Raw genomic sequence first — 16,589 nt, forward strand, 5'->3', positions numbered from 1 at the left:
GGATGTGAGGAAAGGAGTGGTTTTACTGGTGGGATGATATTCGTGTTGAGTCCTGGTGGAACAATTACGCTTGGCTTTGAAGAATGTTGAGATGCTATTAAAAACCTCCGCTGCAACTAAAATGAGGGCAGGGGAAACAAATTAAGCACAGCAATGCCGTTTGAGAAAGATTTGGTAAACTAAATCAGTTTGGGAATCTTATAAGCAGATAAAAGTGTATAATATTCTTACCACAGGCTTATGTAAGCTCCCTCTAAGCCCCCACACGGCTCTGCACGGTTTCTCCTCAAATTTCCCATGCCGTTTGCACACAGGGAGTTGCTGCTTTTTTTAACGACAATTTCTTTCTCGCCTTTGTTTGCAGCTATTTTTCGCCTCTTCTCCAGCTAGATGAAGGCCTGTGCTTTGTGGCCTGGTTGCTGTGTGGCTGGTCTCCCTCAGCAATAAAGCTCACAGATGGAGACCCATCGCTGGCAGAGAATATAGAACAGAACAAGTGTCTCTCTCTTACTCTCTTTCTCTGTTCTCACCCTGCTTTGGTTTCTTCCTTTATCCTCCCCAGACTCCATTTCCCATCCTTGCCTTTCGTTCTTTACTATGCAACTCTTGTGTAGCTTGTTTCTCACGCGCTTATATAGCTGTACCCTTTGCGGGAGCTGTCTGCGTGTGAGCCCAGATTGAACAGCTCTGTCGATAGGGCTGTGGATCCATCCAAGATGACAGATTATGTATAGATGTTTAGATGTTAGATCTTACCCTCTCTCTCTCTCCTCAGTGCTCTGCTGCATGTTTAAGTGTTGCAGCAGAAGTTGTGATCTACTTAGAGGTTTCAGGTGTTGGAAACAGGGGTGAGTCTGGGTCCTGCCAGCTCCATCGCCGCATGGGTCGCTGGGTTCGTCCGGGCGGAAAGGCCTTTTTAATACCTGTGGGAACAGCAAGGGGTCAGACAGAGTCGTGGGTTAGTGAGATTTTTTAGAAAGGGCTGGAGTGAAAAAGAGAGCAAGGGAAAAACAAGGGTTGAAAGAGTGGTGGGTCTCCTGCAAGGCCCTAGCAATATCACTAGCTGGAAACAACTTTGCCTGGGTAGCCTCACACTATTGTTGCTTAATACGGACACGAATGGGCACTTTGAGCGACGTGCTTTCTGAACAACCACATACTGGTGTTTTTGTGGGTAGAAGTGGATGTCAAAACAGTGCTAAAACAAAAACAGACACACATGAAACAAGTGGTATTGCTGTCAACACACTGAATAACAAAGGGACTGTTTTTAAAGCAGGGCCTCAGTCTTGTTTTGAGAAAAAGCTCTTCTATCTATCGTCACACTTATATAGCGCCTTTCTAGATACCCAAGGACGCTTTACAATCAGCACAGTTCAGAACGCCATTCCACTCAATCCACACACACACACTGGTGAGAAGCAGCAGCCAAACGCGCACAACCAGGAACGACCGTCCACTTGGAGGACTGCTTAGAACACTGGGATTTTACACAGGACAGAGCGCCAATCCATATCTGGGCGCACACAAACCAGGACAGTTATTACAGAAGCCAATTCACCTACCCTCCATGTTTTTGGACAGTGGGAGGAAACCGGAGACCCCGGAGGAAATCCACGCAGATACAGGGAGAACATGGAAACTCCAACTTCTGCATCGTAGTCTACAGTGATTACTCTGCATTTTGTGTTATTAGCAGAATTAGCTAAATCTGTAAGTGGAAATGCATACACATGGCAGTGCAGATAGACAGAGTTGATAGTTGATAGTGCTATATGGGGTAACCCAGAAATGCTGCATTAACCCAGAGGAGCTGTATGTACCCCTTACAATCCGTTCATTGCCATTCGGACGTTACCAGACTTTACCGTTCAAACATTACCCGGACTTATCCCACTGTCCCCCTAGAAAAGACTTGGGGTAAAGTCTGAGTCAGCGCATGTGAGAGTGGATCCACTAATTATCAGGAATATTTCATGCTCGCCATCCAAGCCAAAGCATGCAGCACATTCCCCGCTGCGAGAATGCGTCTAACACAGAAACGTTCCTGCTGTGAGCTGCATGTGTGAAAGGACCACTCCGGGACATCTCTTTATACTCTGGAGTTTCTCTAGAAATTCTCTGGAGTTCATGTGTGAAACAGGCATAGGTAAGATTTTATATTTTTGCTCTTGGGCTCCCCCTAGGGTTGCGAAGTGTACTGCGCATTTTTACAGCATTGTCCTGAAATCAAGGGGGAGGGGTCATGATACAGTAGAGGTACATTATTATCACTAAAGATAATGTACACTATAATAACAGGTAAACGTTTATTATAGTGTAATATTCTGTCGTAAAATAAAATGAGATGATACGGGGCGTATACAATCAAGTATTTGAGTTTGAAGAGTCTTCCTAAAAGTCTTATTTGTACTAAATTCGGATAAGATTCATATAAAAGAAGTACTATATGGACCACATGTCTTTTCAGTGAGATTTTGCAGGTGTAGGTTTGTGTACTTCACAAATGTGCCGGCCAGGAACGCTTGAAGTCGGGATTGGAGCCTACCAGTGGAATTCTGACCGCCTCACTGACTACCAATCAACTCGGCCCTTATCTCGCTCCCTCCTGACACCAGTGTCACCCATCTCCAGTGCTGAGTGCGCTAACAGCTGTTGCTGCGCGCCAAAAAGTCCACCACTCCAACCTGCTCATCTGGCCTTGTTGGCACTCTGTAATTATTTGCGGATTTACTTCTCTCACATGAGATTTGCTTGTTGAATTTTATCGTGTGGAGCTGAGTTCATTTAAGCCATAATACAGCGCACCATGCCGGAACCTGCTTGTAAATAAAAAGTACTTTTAACTGTGGGGCCACAAAACTAATCAAAGCAACAGCTCCGGTCAGTGATTTCCTCCCTAAGCACAGAACACCCGCTAATCCAATACACAGGGAACAAGTTTTAAGTCAATCTCTAGACAGGCATTATATAACGGATGGGGGGGAGTGGGGTGGGGGGGTATTTGTCACTTTTGCAAAGAACGTGGCAGGAAAAGTTAAACGTATCAAACTTGACCTCTCCCCACCAGAGGACATCAACATGCAAGCAGCCATTAATACTCATTAATAATCCAACTACAGCCACTACATTCTGCAGTGCCCTTTTCACTTCGGTGAAAGGGCATTACTCAAGTTACTTAGATCTTCCTTTCATCGGCCCAAAGAAATATAGGCCTATACATTTTAAAGACTTTTGCACAGACAAAACAAATTACACAGGTCTCGGAATTTCCAGAGTTTAAAAGGTTATCACTGTTCTTTTGCTAATTCAGAAACGCTAATCACACTTTACACGGGGCTCGGGGTGTTCTATCACATACTGTTCTCACGATGATGGATTACATGAACGTTTTATACCAGTTATCATCAAAATAGGTAAAAAACAAAAATACAAAAACAAAAACACACCCAGAATAAAAACTTCTGTAACACTTTATTATTCACGGTATTGAAGAGTAAGATTCAGTCTGAACTGTTGGTGTGTAAGAGATGGTTATGTGGCTTACAAGAGTTCTTTTATATAACTCTTGTTTTAGCCGTGATTTTCAACATTTTTCTTAATTATATTCGTTAAAAATCTTAGTATAAATTTATACAAAATTCACACAGAATTACCTGGAAGATCGTCTTAGTTTTTTTAAACAACATCAAGAACAACAACAACAGCTTCTTCGGAAAAGTTACCATTTTAGAGGTGTAAGGTTTTGTTCTGACAATGATATGTTAATCTATCTTTCTAGCTGTCCAAAGAGAAACGTGTATCTATATACAGGGATTGGACAATGAAAGTGAAACACCTGGTTTTAGACCACAGCAATTTATTAGTATGGTGTAGGGCCTCCTTTTGTGGCCAATACAGCGTCAATTCGTCTTGGGAATGACATACACAAGTCCTACACAGTGGTCAGAGGGATTTTAACCCATTCTTCTTGCAGGATAGTGGCCAGGTCACTACGTGATGCTGGTGGAGGAAAACGTCTCCTGACTCGCTCCTCCTCCAAAACACCCCAAAGTGGCTCAATAATATTTAGATCTGGTGACTGTGCAGCCCATGGGAGATGTTCAACTTCACTTTCATGTTCATCAAACCAATCTCTCACCAGTCTTGCTGTGTGTATTGGTGCATTGTCGTCCTGATACACAGCACCGCCTTCAGGACACAATGTTTGAACCATTGGATGCACATGATCTTACTGGTGCAATGTGCAGTTAATGAAGATTGGCCACCAGGCTGCTCCAGTTTAGCCATGAAACCTCCCACACTACAATGACAGGTGTTTCAGTCTCATTGTCTAACCCCTGTAAGTCTTATTCACGTTGTGTGAAAATTTCGTGATGAATTGACAAATAGAGATGCTCAAAATTACTTACTCAAAATTAGTAATTTAAATTAAATAAAATTAAATTACTATAATATTTATACATACAAGTTGTTTTTTTAAACTTCTTCTGTGGAGTTACTATTTTGGAGGTATGTGTTTTTCTTTGGGCAGTGATGCCATGCCTGTGGGACTGTATTTCCTTCACTGGCTGTGGGGCAAAATCACATATTCATTTAGAACTGCCCATCAGCATTTGGCCTGTGCTGGAATAATACCTCCAGTCAAGGTTGGTTGGTTTGTTTATTTAAATTAATATATATATATATATATATTTAAGTATTTTATTTAAAATACAACTAATAATATTAGACTGTGAGGAGTGTGGTGTGTTCTCCCTGTGTCCACGTGGGTTTCCTCAGGGTGCTCCGGTTTCCTCCCACAGTCCAAAAACACACGTTGGTAGGTGGATTGGCGACTCAAAAGTGTCCGTAGGTGTGAGTGAATGTGTGTCTGTGTTGCCCTGTGAGGGACTGGCGCCCCTGAACTGGATAAGGGTTACAGATGATGAATGAATAATAATATTAAACTGTATTCTTGCATGGGTTTTTTGTGTAGGTGGGTTTAAAAGTGTTGCAGATTCAATGCACTACGGCTCTGTTATATTGGCCCTAAAGACATGTCTGATTACTGTGCTCTGCATTATTTAGCACTTTCACTAGTATGATACATCACCCCTGGTGACCAGACTTCTTAATAACAGCTTCTGACCACAGATACCACACTGAGCTAACAGGCTGGAATCAGCATATCTCTGCTGCCAAGGTTCAGGTTGCTTAATATATATATATATATACAAAAACATGGTTAATGGCCACTTGTGATGGCAGCTGTGTAATTGAAATGATGAAAATATTTGCCCTAAGGAACAGTGCCCTAAATATTGCTTACAGAACTCCAGTCATGGGTGACTCAGCCATGAAATTACGACTAGTCCCAGCTTCGTCTGTACTCGGTTAGTCCTCTGCTCTGCTCTGCTCTGTTTACGGATGTTTTTAGATTGTGAAAAGCTGATGGTGAGCCATGTTGTTGGGTTTACTTCAGTTTTATGCTTCTCTTTCTCTCTCTCTCTCTGTTTGATGTGCTCTTAAAGGAACTCTGAAGAGGCCTGATGATCTGCTAGTGTTCCTCTGTTCGAATCTCATTGGCAGGCTTTTGAAAAGCTTAGCAAAGCAGGCTAATCTTATAGTAACCCCATTAGAGAGACGTTGTAAAAGAATGTGCCAATCATTTCTGCGACACAGAGCAGGCGCTCCTGTTTTTGACGGAGCGCGTTCTGTAAACTCTTGATGTGATTAAGGTTTAGACGCCGCCATGCTACAGAAACCTGACAGGTATTAGGTGACAGCGGAGAGTCTGTGGCAACTTGTCAATTAGCGTATGACATCTCGCATCTTCAACACGGATCCCTCGAGAATCAAGGTCAACGGTGACATATTAACACAGTAAAGCATCTATTTATGGAGTTCTTTATCACTGTCATGGTCTTGAGGTAAAGTCCTTGTGCGTGACAGAGCTTAATGTCTTTTAAGTCAACAGCAGAGGTACTCTTTAAAATGTTCTTGAATAAAGCATTTAACCAGGAGGTGACCCCTGTTTTATGCAGCGCATTGTGAGGATCCGCAGCTTCCATCTTGAGTGACACTCGTCCCTGACAGTTCTCTCGCTCCAGCAGACAGCAAACAAACAGCCCGCCTCACACTTCTATTGCTGCTTGATTTTGATTTATATCAAGGTAATTATCCCGCTCTTTTCTCAGTGTCCAAGCCACGTCGGTGCAGGTCGACCCCGCTCGCTTTCATTTCTCGGACGGGCAGCGGACTATCACATCACACACTGTCAGAAACACACGGCCGGACAGGGCTTCCTTCCAGCCAGGAAACTGCAGACAGTCTCACGGTGACGGTGGCAACAGGCCTGCCACTCACTGCCCAGCAGGAGATAGCAGAGAAAGCCAGCAAGATATGGAACACAGGAGAGAGAGAGAGAGAGAGAGAGAGCGAGAGAGAAAAAGACAGAGAGAAAGAGAGAGAGAGAAAGAAAGAAAGAGAAAAAGAGAGAGAGGGAGAGAGAGACAGAGAGAAAGAGAGGGAGAGAGAGAAAAAGAGAGAAAGAAAGAGAGAGAGAGAGAGAAAAAGATAGAGAGAAAGAAAGAGAGAAAAAGAGAAAGAAAGAGAGAGGGAGAGAGAGACAGAGAAAAAGAAAGAGAGGGAGAGAGAGAAAGAAAGAGAGAGAGAGAGAAAAAGATAGAGAGAAAGAAAGAGAGAGAGAGAGAGACAAAGAGAAAGAGGAGAGAGAGAAAGAAAGAGAGAGAAAAAGAGAAAGAAAGAGAGAGAGAAAAAAAGAGAAAGAGAGAGAGAGACAGAGAGAGAAAGAGGAGAGAGAGAAAGAAAGAGAGAAAAAGAGAAAGAAAGAGAGAGAGAAAAAAAGAGAAAGAGAGAAAAAAAGAGAGAGAGACAGAAAGAGAAAGAGAAGAGAGAGAAGAAAGAGAGAGAGAAAGAAAGAGAGAGAGAGAGAAAAAAGAGAAAGAGAGGGAGTGAGAGACAAAGAGATAGAGAGAGACAGAGAGAGAGAAAGAGAGAGAGAGAGAGAGAAGCGCTGTTTGACCCAAGGTGAGAGAGAAACAGTCTGTCAACATTGCTTGCTCCAGTTCTTTTTCCCTTCTGTCATAAAGGGCACAAGGGCGCTGTAGTACACGAGCATCTCTATAGAATCAGCAGCTTTTCTGCTTTATCGCTATTTCTCTCTCTTTCCTACCAATACACACTTTAATCATCGCTCTGAACCTTGCTGTCTGCGCTTTTGAGTAATGTAAATCTAATCTGCTTTGGAGATAAATGAGAAAGGTTCTGGTAAGTTTTGTGCAACATGAAGCATGTATATAAATAAAAAATGGAATGAATAAATAAACTGGATGTGTGAAGAATGATAGATGATTCTGAAGTGTGTGAAGTGGTAATCAAATCTCATGGCAGAAACATTGACAACAAATTATCATAAACACATCATTTAATCCACCAAGGCATAAAAAGTGTCTAGTTTTTTGCCATTAAAACTTACACTCTATAATTTTTACCAGTCTCTTGTTACTAAGCAACGGACGGAGGAACATTAGCTAACGGCAAATGGCTGCTGATCCATTGAGAACCCAACTTATGAGACACTCCTGACTCTGCCGAGACTATTAAGACGTTCACTACCTGATTTCCGTCATGTAGCGATAATGCTCAGGTCTTTAAGTTACTGCAGTAATGCACCAGGCACGAAGTGTGTGACTTAGTCAGGTTTTTGTACAGTTTTCACAAAGTTAAGATCATGTCTATGGCTATGAAAAAGAGGTCAGCCTCCGGCTCACACAAGCAATTAACGTTGGTTTTAAAATATTTATAGCAGTGCCATAGAACCATTTTTTTCAATTCGGAGGAGGGTCTGAACAACACGACTCAATTGAACTGTTCCTCCTTTTCCATGTTAAATATGTAGATGAAACCTGGGACGTGACAATGGCATTGTGAGATTACTATCTCTGCCTTTAGAATTAGGGAAGTGAGTTTTTAATGGAGGTCTCTGGCAGAACCCGCTCCTCCCCGGTGGTCTCCGTTTGACAGGTTGAATCATAAGGCGCTGTGTAGCGCAGGTGTGGAAGCAGGCGCTACCCTCCCCACCTCCCTGGCGCTCCATTGAATTTTGGGTCAAAAGCCTGACAGGCTCTCCTCCCCCGGGGAGGCGTCCGGTTCTTTTATTCCTAGGTGAATCAGTGCCACATCTCAGCCCTCGCAGCGCAAATAAAAAGCCATTAGTTCCCTTTTGATCCAGGAAATTGAATGGATCATAATGGGGATTTGCAGTGAAAGCCGAGCGTTTTTTTTTTTTTTTTCAGCGAAATGAAAAGATGAGAGGTAACAAAAAAAAAACAACTTTTTCTTATTGGAGTTTTGGCTGCGGCGAGGTCGCAGGAGGCGGATGAGGGGGGCGGTGCGGGATGCACTTAGGTCTAATAGCAGGTGGAGAAGGGGGAATATTCGGATAAAGGAAAGGCAGTCGGTTAAATGGAAGGACGTGACAGGTTTTAGATGCAGGTAGAGCAGCTTTGTGAGCAGAGCGCCCAGGCTGTAATGATGTTTGTGGCAGGCTCCTGCACAGTAGCAGTGCACACCTGGGTCACGCTCAAATCTCCCAATCTGTCTCCACTGTGAGGCCAGCTGAAGTAGCTCTGGATAAGCTCCCTGTGATTGGTCATTAACGGCCTGTCACACCACAGCGGTTCTGGGAAACAAGCCTGAGTTTAGATCTGGTTTAGAGAAACACAGGGTAAGGTACGTGTTGCAGAGAATAACAAGAAGAGCAGGGACACCGTGTGATTGATGTAAAGCACCTTTCTTACACCCCATTTTCTTTGTTACCAGTGTCCATTTCCAAAACTAGCTGGCTTGGCATTATGTTATGTTTTGTAAAAGCCATCGGTACATCACTGTAGATCTGGAAACTTCGGATTTTAGGTTTCATTAAACAGATGTTTATGAAGGGACGTCACCAACCTGTTGTACACTCGAACCTGAAGTGAATATTGTCAAACTGGTACCGCTTTATTGCATGTACTCTGCAGTTATTTGTCACAAACATACATGTGTTCACAAAGTGCTGCTGGTGTGGGATTGTACCGGTTTCTTCTCTTTTAATTATGCACAACGTCATTAGCTTCTCTTTAGGATGTTAGCAGTGAATGTTACTTTCAAGCATCATAAACCAATCAGCCATAGTTTCCACACTCACTGTACACAATATAGTCCGTCTGTTGCCCTTCAACGGTCAGAACCACCACGGAGCAGGCTTTATTTGGGTAGTGGGTTGCTGGACTAATCACTACTGCATTTAGAATAATTAGACCTGCTCTGTGGGGGTCCTGACCATTGAAGAACAGAGTGAAAGAGGGCTAACAAAGTATACAGAGCAACAGATGGACTGTTGTATGTAATGGTAGAACCGCAAAGTGCCGCTGTATGGTCAGTGGAACTGAGAGAATGGTGGTGATAACGCTAGGGCTGATTGGTTTATCTCTCAAATGCAAATTTAATGGGAGAATGGTGTACATTTGTAGATGTTAGAACTGAAGTATGCAACAGTTTCATTCCGCAAACCATCAGACTCCTCAACCCCCCAGAGTCTGAGCTGACACACACACACACACTGACAAAGCTTTGCTACTTGGACATAAAATTACTACCTGACACTGTATTAATATACTGCAATTTTACACACTGTTCTTAAAAACTCGCTGCTGTAATAACTGCACTCTCACTTTATATGTACAGTGGAACCTCTACTAACAAACTTTTCAAGATACGAACCGGCATTTGAATATTTTTGCCTCCACAAAACGAACCACGACTCTAGAAATGAACCCGAGCCTCCTCCGAGCCGGCGGCTGGAAATGGCCACTGACCCCAATAGGCGAGTCTCCCAGCGCCCCCAGACTTGAGTGAGCTTTTAAGATTAGCACATTGTAGCTTTAGCAATTTAGCATTAGTGTAAATAGCAGACATGGAAATTCGTGCTAAGTTAAGCCGTATCTACGCTTCGTCTCCCCACATTCACCTCCTACTCTCCGTTATTCCCCCCACCCCCCACCTCCCGTCATACAGCCAGTGCCTGTGTTACCCCTCCAGCCAGTCGTCACGTCTCCAAGGTAGCGATGTGTAACCACTGAAAACTTTATTTCTTTTTTATTACTGTTACCACTGTATTTCTATTTCTATTTATTTTTAGTAACGCTACATGTATTTTTTACTAATTTGAGAGTGTTGTAAACATATATCAGTGCAAAAAGGGTGACTCTCGGGGTGGGGGCTGGAACGCATTAATTGCTTTTACATTATTTTAAACGGGGGAAAATTGACTCGAGAAACTAACTTTTCCACTTACGAACCGCGTCACGGAACGGATCAAGTTCGTAGGTAGAGGTTCCACTGTATTCTCAGTGTTTTGTACTGGTTACATTACAGTGCATTTACATGAAGTCAGATTGTACTGTGGTGCCCATAGTTCCTTTGTATTTATTGTGTTTTTGTATTTACTGTAATTCTTTTGTATTTTATTGATGTTTAATTTTTAATTCACTGCGTGTACTGTATTGTATTGTATTGCACTCGTATTCTGTGCCGCACCACGGTCCTCGAAGAACAATGTTTCCTTTCACTCTGTACCCAAGTAGGCCGAAATGACAATAAACCCTCTAGAACTTGATGTAGTTGGTTGTAAAAAGATCTTCCTCCATTATTCATGAACTTTTCGCTCTTAGAAAGAGCAGCTGGCATTTGGTGTACAGTGGTGTACAAAATGAAATTACAGGGGAAAAGAGAAAAGATGGAGTGGAGGTTTTGAGATGACAGCAGTGATATATATATTTCTTCTACCTTCTACCGCCACCTCACTGTCTTTGTCTCACTGTAGCGCTGGCGGGTAATCTGTCTGAATGGTGATATAAAATCATTGTCCACCTGGAGTTTTCTTCTTGCCAAAATTCCGGGCCTCCATCGAGTCTGCTTGCTAGGCAGAGGTCCACACGGCCCGCATGTTCCGTCCGTCTGTCTGCCTCCCTGTCTGTGCGTCGCAGACGTTATAGTCCTCTGCCAAGTTCTCACTCAGCCCAGCTGCCTGACACCACCAGATCAAATCTGTGCTAACTGTAATTTCATAGTGTCCCAAAACCATGGAACAACTGTCTGTCTGTGTTTTCTCTCTCTCTGGAACTCTCCACAGTGGCCGATCTCTTTCAGACCTCCTGCAGTGTGAGATGGAATGTAGAGATTTCAGGCAAAGTGTGCGTGTGCCAGCAATGCCTTTGATACTGTTGGCAGTGCTTTGCTTAGCATGCTAATCTTAACTCCCATCTCTCTCTCTCTCTCTCTGTCCTCCAGGCAAACCAGGGAGCAGGAGACACCCCCAGATTTCTTCTACTTCTCAGACTTTGAAAGGCACAACGCAGAGATTGCGGCATTTCATCTCGACAGGTAGGACGGCCTACTCCCTAACATCTGCTGTGCGAGAAGTAGAGGCCCACTCACTTCCGACTGGAGATGCACACGTCTTTGTGTTCTCGCTCAGACAAGGCCCAATCCACTCATCTCCACACACACACACACACACGGCCAACAGCTGGAGCCCAGCTGCAACACCAGTTTACAATGTTTACAATCTTCCTGCATTGTTTCAAGAACCCTGCCCGTATAACTGCTTCACCCACATGAAAAGCTGCGCTTCCAGCTGAAGGCAGGGTGTTGTGTAGCCCGGTCTGAATCACCAAGGCTGTATCTTCATATCCATGCTAGGATCTTGGAGGCCCCACGTTAATTTGTCCTCTCTTCAGGCATGGATATTATTCTCCATTTAGGCTGAAATGCTTGTTAAGCATCTCATCTCAAACGATTCTTCCCTGTATGACAGATCCGATCCATAAAGATCTACAGTTCTATATCACGAGCCCTAGCAGCGTGAGCCACACGCGTCCTGGTTTTGCAGAAAAATCAAACTTACATTTTCCCTTACGCTGAATGTAGTGAATCAGCCACACATTAGGTTTCTGAAGTTTGCTGATCATGTAGTTTTCACTAGAGTTACAAGACTGATGTAATAATTAGTTACTAGAAGTGGATACTAAAAGAGTAGTTGCTCATTTGCTCATTTCAAAGCATGGCGAGTTGTTTATTAATCTCATATAGACCTGCTTCTGTGGTTTCCGGCCATGTGCTATGATGTACTGCTACGCTATACGGCCAAATGTGTAGCTCATCCAATGTTTCATCTCCACCCAAGGGCATTAATAGACAGTTTTTCTCCTTCTGCTGCAGTATCAGCATCTATTCTCCTGGAAAGACATTTCTGTAAGGATTTGATGATATTCAGCCACAATTGAGATTAAGTGCTTATCCAGTTCAGGGTCGCAAGGGTCCAGAGCCTACCTAGAGTCATTGGGCGCAAGGCGGGAAAACACCCTGGAGGGGGCGCTAGTCCTTCAAAGGGCAACACACTCACAGACTCACACCTACGGTCACTTTTGAGTCTCCAATCCACCTACCAACATGTGTTTTTGGACTGAGTTTAGAAGGGAACCGGAGCACCCGGAGGAAACCCACGCAGACACAGGGAGAGCACACCACACTTCTCTCAGACAGTTACCCGGAGGAAACCCACGCAGACACAGGGAGAACACCCCACACTCCTCTCAGACAGTCACCCGGAGGAAACCCACACAGACACAGGGAGAACACACCACACTCCTCACAGACAGTCACCCGGAGGAAACCCACGCAGAGAACACACCACACTCCTCACAGACAGAATTATTGATATCGCTATTGGCTACTTATCGATTATTGTATCAACCCAAAAAATAAAAAATCGGTGCATCCCTACTTATATATATATTCACCCTGATGACCAACACAAACAGTGCATCAACAGATGACCTACTGTTTCAAAACTTCACATCTACAAAGTGGAGAATGATCCACCTCAGAGCAGGTATGATTTGGGTGGTGGATCATTCTCAGTGCTGCAGCGACACTGTCGTCGTGTCCACTCGCTGTCCACTCTATTAGACACACCTACCTCATTGGTCCACCTTGTAAAAATAAAGTTTTGAAACAGTAGGTCATCGGTTGATGCACAGTTTGTGTTGGTCATCCTCTAAAGCCCTCAGTGTTACCACTGGACTGAAAATAGTCCACCAACCAAAAATATCCAACAAACAGCGTCAAGAAGGAGTAGAGGAAGACCAACACAAACTGTTCAGCAACACTACAAGGTGAACCAATGGGGTAGGAAGTAAGCAGAGAAACAGGTGGACTACAGCCTGTAATAGTTGAACTACACCGTGCTCCTGTATGGTCAGTGGAGCTGATTAAATGGACATCGAGTGACGATACAAGGTCCTGAGCATCAAATTTATTTTCATGTCTTTCTGTAATGTGTTCTCCATGCATTTGTTGATTTGTGTAGCTAATAGTCCCAGTGCAAACCTAAAGAAGCTAACTGCAGACACCAGACATGTCCTGCCTGATTGACCACATTTAAGTGGAAAATTGCGTAAATGAGCTTTCTTACCAAAGCACTTCTTAAAGAATGTTGTAGCTCTTTCAGATGAAATGGTAGAACACAGACTGTTGGGATCGGCCCAGCCTTCAGTACACCAGAGCTCAGCCAACTCGGTCCTGAGGCATGTGCGTGGGTTTGGCGAAAGCAGGCTTGTCCGTGCCCACACGGGTATCGATTTTAAGGCAGGAGGAGGAGGCTTCCACCGGCCCTGGAGCGGCTCGGACCACCGTTACACAAGCCAGCCCCACCGGCTCCGATTCTCCACACGCCGCTCAGGCCCGTCATTCCAGCCCCCTGGCCAGCAGCCTGAAAAGCACTTAGCGAGATTGATTCGATCCACCTCGCGCTGACGTTGGCTCTGAGGATAACAAGGTGCATATGAGAGCAATCAGAAGTTGGGAGACGCTCCCCGCTGACTTTAACGAGGAAGCTCACACAGAGGACCTTTGTGCCAGCCAGGTGTTGATTGAGATTGTCGAGACCCACTTAAATTTGGCCACACGCTTTTTTTTTGTTGTGTTTTTTTTTTTTATCCTCCCCAAACCTAACACCTGTAGACCTTTCAGGGCTTGCTTTATTGTCTTGTGAGTTCACTGTCAGACCTACAAAGTATCTTAACAAGAGAAGGAAACATCTTTCAGTGTAAGTCAGTGTAACACAGCATGTGTTTTACAATTTCATCTGAGTTCTTAAAGAAGTGGTTTGCTAAGAAATCTCATTCACACATTATCTGTAAGCGCTTATGTGGAAGGAAATTGGAGCACCCGGAGGAAACCCACGCAGACACAGGAAGAACACACCACACTCCTCACAGACAGTCACCCGGAGTAAACCCACACAGACACAGGGAGAACACACCACACTCCTCACAGACAGTCACCCGGAGGAAACCCACGCAGACACAGGAAGAACACACCACACTCCTCACAGACAGTCACTCGGAGGAAACCCACGCAGACACAGGGAGAACACACCACACTCCTCACAGACAGTCACCCGGAGGAAACCCACGCAGACACAGGGAGAACACACCACACTCCTCACAGACAGTCACCCGGAGGAAACCCACGCAGACACAGAGAAAACACACCACACTCCTCACAGACAGTCACCCGGAGCGGGAATCAAACCCACAACCTCCAGGTCCCTGGAGCTGTGTGACTGCGACAACTTTCGCTGCACCACCATGCCGCCCTATACTATATAAAACAAATGAAAAATATTATCAATGGAGATACAAGGTTTTGTTGCAACAGTGACATAACTCACTGTCTGAAAAACACATGCATTAAATATTTAGAATACATCCTTAATTCAGAAGACGTTTGTTGAGATTTTAAGACAAAGCTTTCCTCCTAATCTCTCCCTGTGCCCTCGGCCATTGCGTGGATTCAAACCACCACCAGCACACCTGATTTAACATAATGAAATATTGATTAGCCAAACCACATATTTGATGATGAATACAATTAATAATGGGCTTTGTTTAGGAAGAACTTAGAAAAGATCGAACACAATAAAAAAGACTTTCAATAGGGCTGTCCACATAAGGTCACCAAGCATCAGCTGCAGTGGAATAAAGCCCCCAAGCACTGCGCAGTGAAGCAATGGAACTGAGCACTTTGGAGTGATGAAGCTCCATCCAGTGCCTTTAGAATGATTCGGAGTGGGGTTATTTTATCCAAAACTAATCACACCATATCAGTACTTGACCTCACTAATGTTCTTGTGACTGAATGCTATCAAATGTTTAGAAATGTTCCAGCATCAAGTCTTTTTCAGAATAGTTTAAAGGCGCTTTTCCACTGCATGGGACCTACACGACTCGACACGACCCTTTTGCTTTTCCACTGGCCAAATCTAGGTTTTCAGTCCCAGCTCACTCAGGGTTCCAACCGTGCCGAGTAGGTACTAAACGGTGATGTTTAAACCCTGCAGAGCACTGATTGGCCAGAGCCATGTCAATCACCAGGAAATACAACGCTCATTCAAATCACAGCGGCAGCTCTTAACTTTACTTCAAGGTGTTTTGAAGAGGTTTAAATGCTCCTTGGGTCTGTGGCCGACAAAATTTCCAGTGAAAGCCAAACATGCAACAAGTAAAACGATCGGTGAGAACTGGGGCGCGGAGCCGTGTTTAGTCCAAAACTAAAACAACATGCGAATACACAATGAGTAAACAGCGCCTAACTTTATCAGCACAGTTGTGGTTTTCTACTCCCTGTTAGAGACGGGGTTTTACAACGTCACCGACTCCATTTCGTGGGGGCAAGCTTTAAGCGTGCCGAGCCGAGCCGAGACGTGTCGTGTGGAGTCGTAGAACTGGACCCATGCGGTGGAAAAGCGACATAATTTGTATCAAACTACATAATCACTTCTTTCGTTTTAATAAATGAGTGAATGAACAGATGCTCACACACTTTAGGGGGTGTAGTTTATATTATATATTGGCTTTTATAATGCAATTCAAAATTGCAGCTACAATCGCTGCATTAAAACTCACTGTAACATACCACAATTTTTTTTCCCATCCATCCATCCATTATCTGTAACCGCTTATCCAATTTAGGGTCGCGGGGGGTCCAGAGCCTACCTGGAATCATTGGGCGCAAGGCGGGAATACACCCTGGAGGGGACGCCAGTCCTTAACAGGGAACACACACACACACATTCACTCACACACTCACACCTACGGACACTTTTGGAATCACCAAGCCACCTACCAACATGTGTTTTTGGACTGTGGGAGGAAACTGGAGCACCCAGAGGAAACCCACGCAGACACACGGAGAACACACCACACTCCTCACAGACAGTCACCCGGAGGAAACCCACGCAGACACAGGGAGAACACACCACACTCCTCACAGACAGTCACCCGGAGGAAACCCACGCAGACACAGAGAGAACACACCACACTCCTCACAGACAGTCACCCAGAGGAAACCCACGCAGACACAGAGAGAACACACTACACTCCTCACAGACAGTCACGCAGAGGAAACCCACGCAGACACAGAGAGAACACACCACACTCTTCACAGACAGTCACCCGGAGCGGGAATCGAACCCACAA

General features: G+C 44.4%; 1 protein-coding gene across 1 annotated transcript in view; it reads left to right on the plus strand.

The window, feature by feature from the left end:
* Positions 1-16,589, plus strand: part of fam20ca (FAM20C golgi associated secretory pathway kinase a) — a 76,722-nt gene that overhangs the window by 46,210 nt on the left and 13,923 nt on the right. Inside the window, exon 4 of the mRNA XM_066642833.1 lies at positions 11,338-11,430. Coding sequence (XP_066498930.1) covers positions 11,338-11,430 — 93 coding nt within the window. The remainder of the gene's footprint in view (positions 1-11,337; positions 11,431-16,589) is intronic.

This window comes from Hoplias malabaricus, chromosome 13 (assembly GCF_029633855.1).
Source record: "Hoplias malabaricus isolate fHopMal1 chromosome 13, fHopMal1.hap1, whole genome shotgun sequence".
Classification (NCBI taxonomy): Eukaryota; Metazoa; Chordata; class Actinopteri; order Characiformes; family Erythrinidae; genus Hoplias; species Hoplias malabaricus.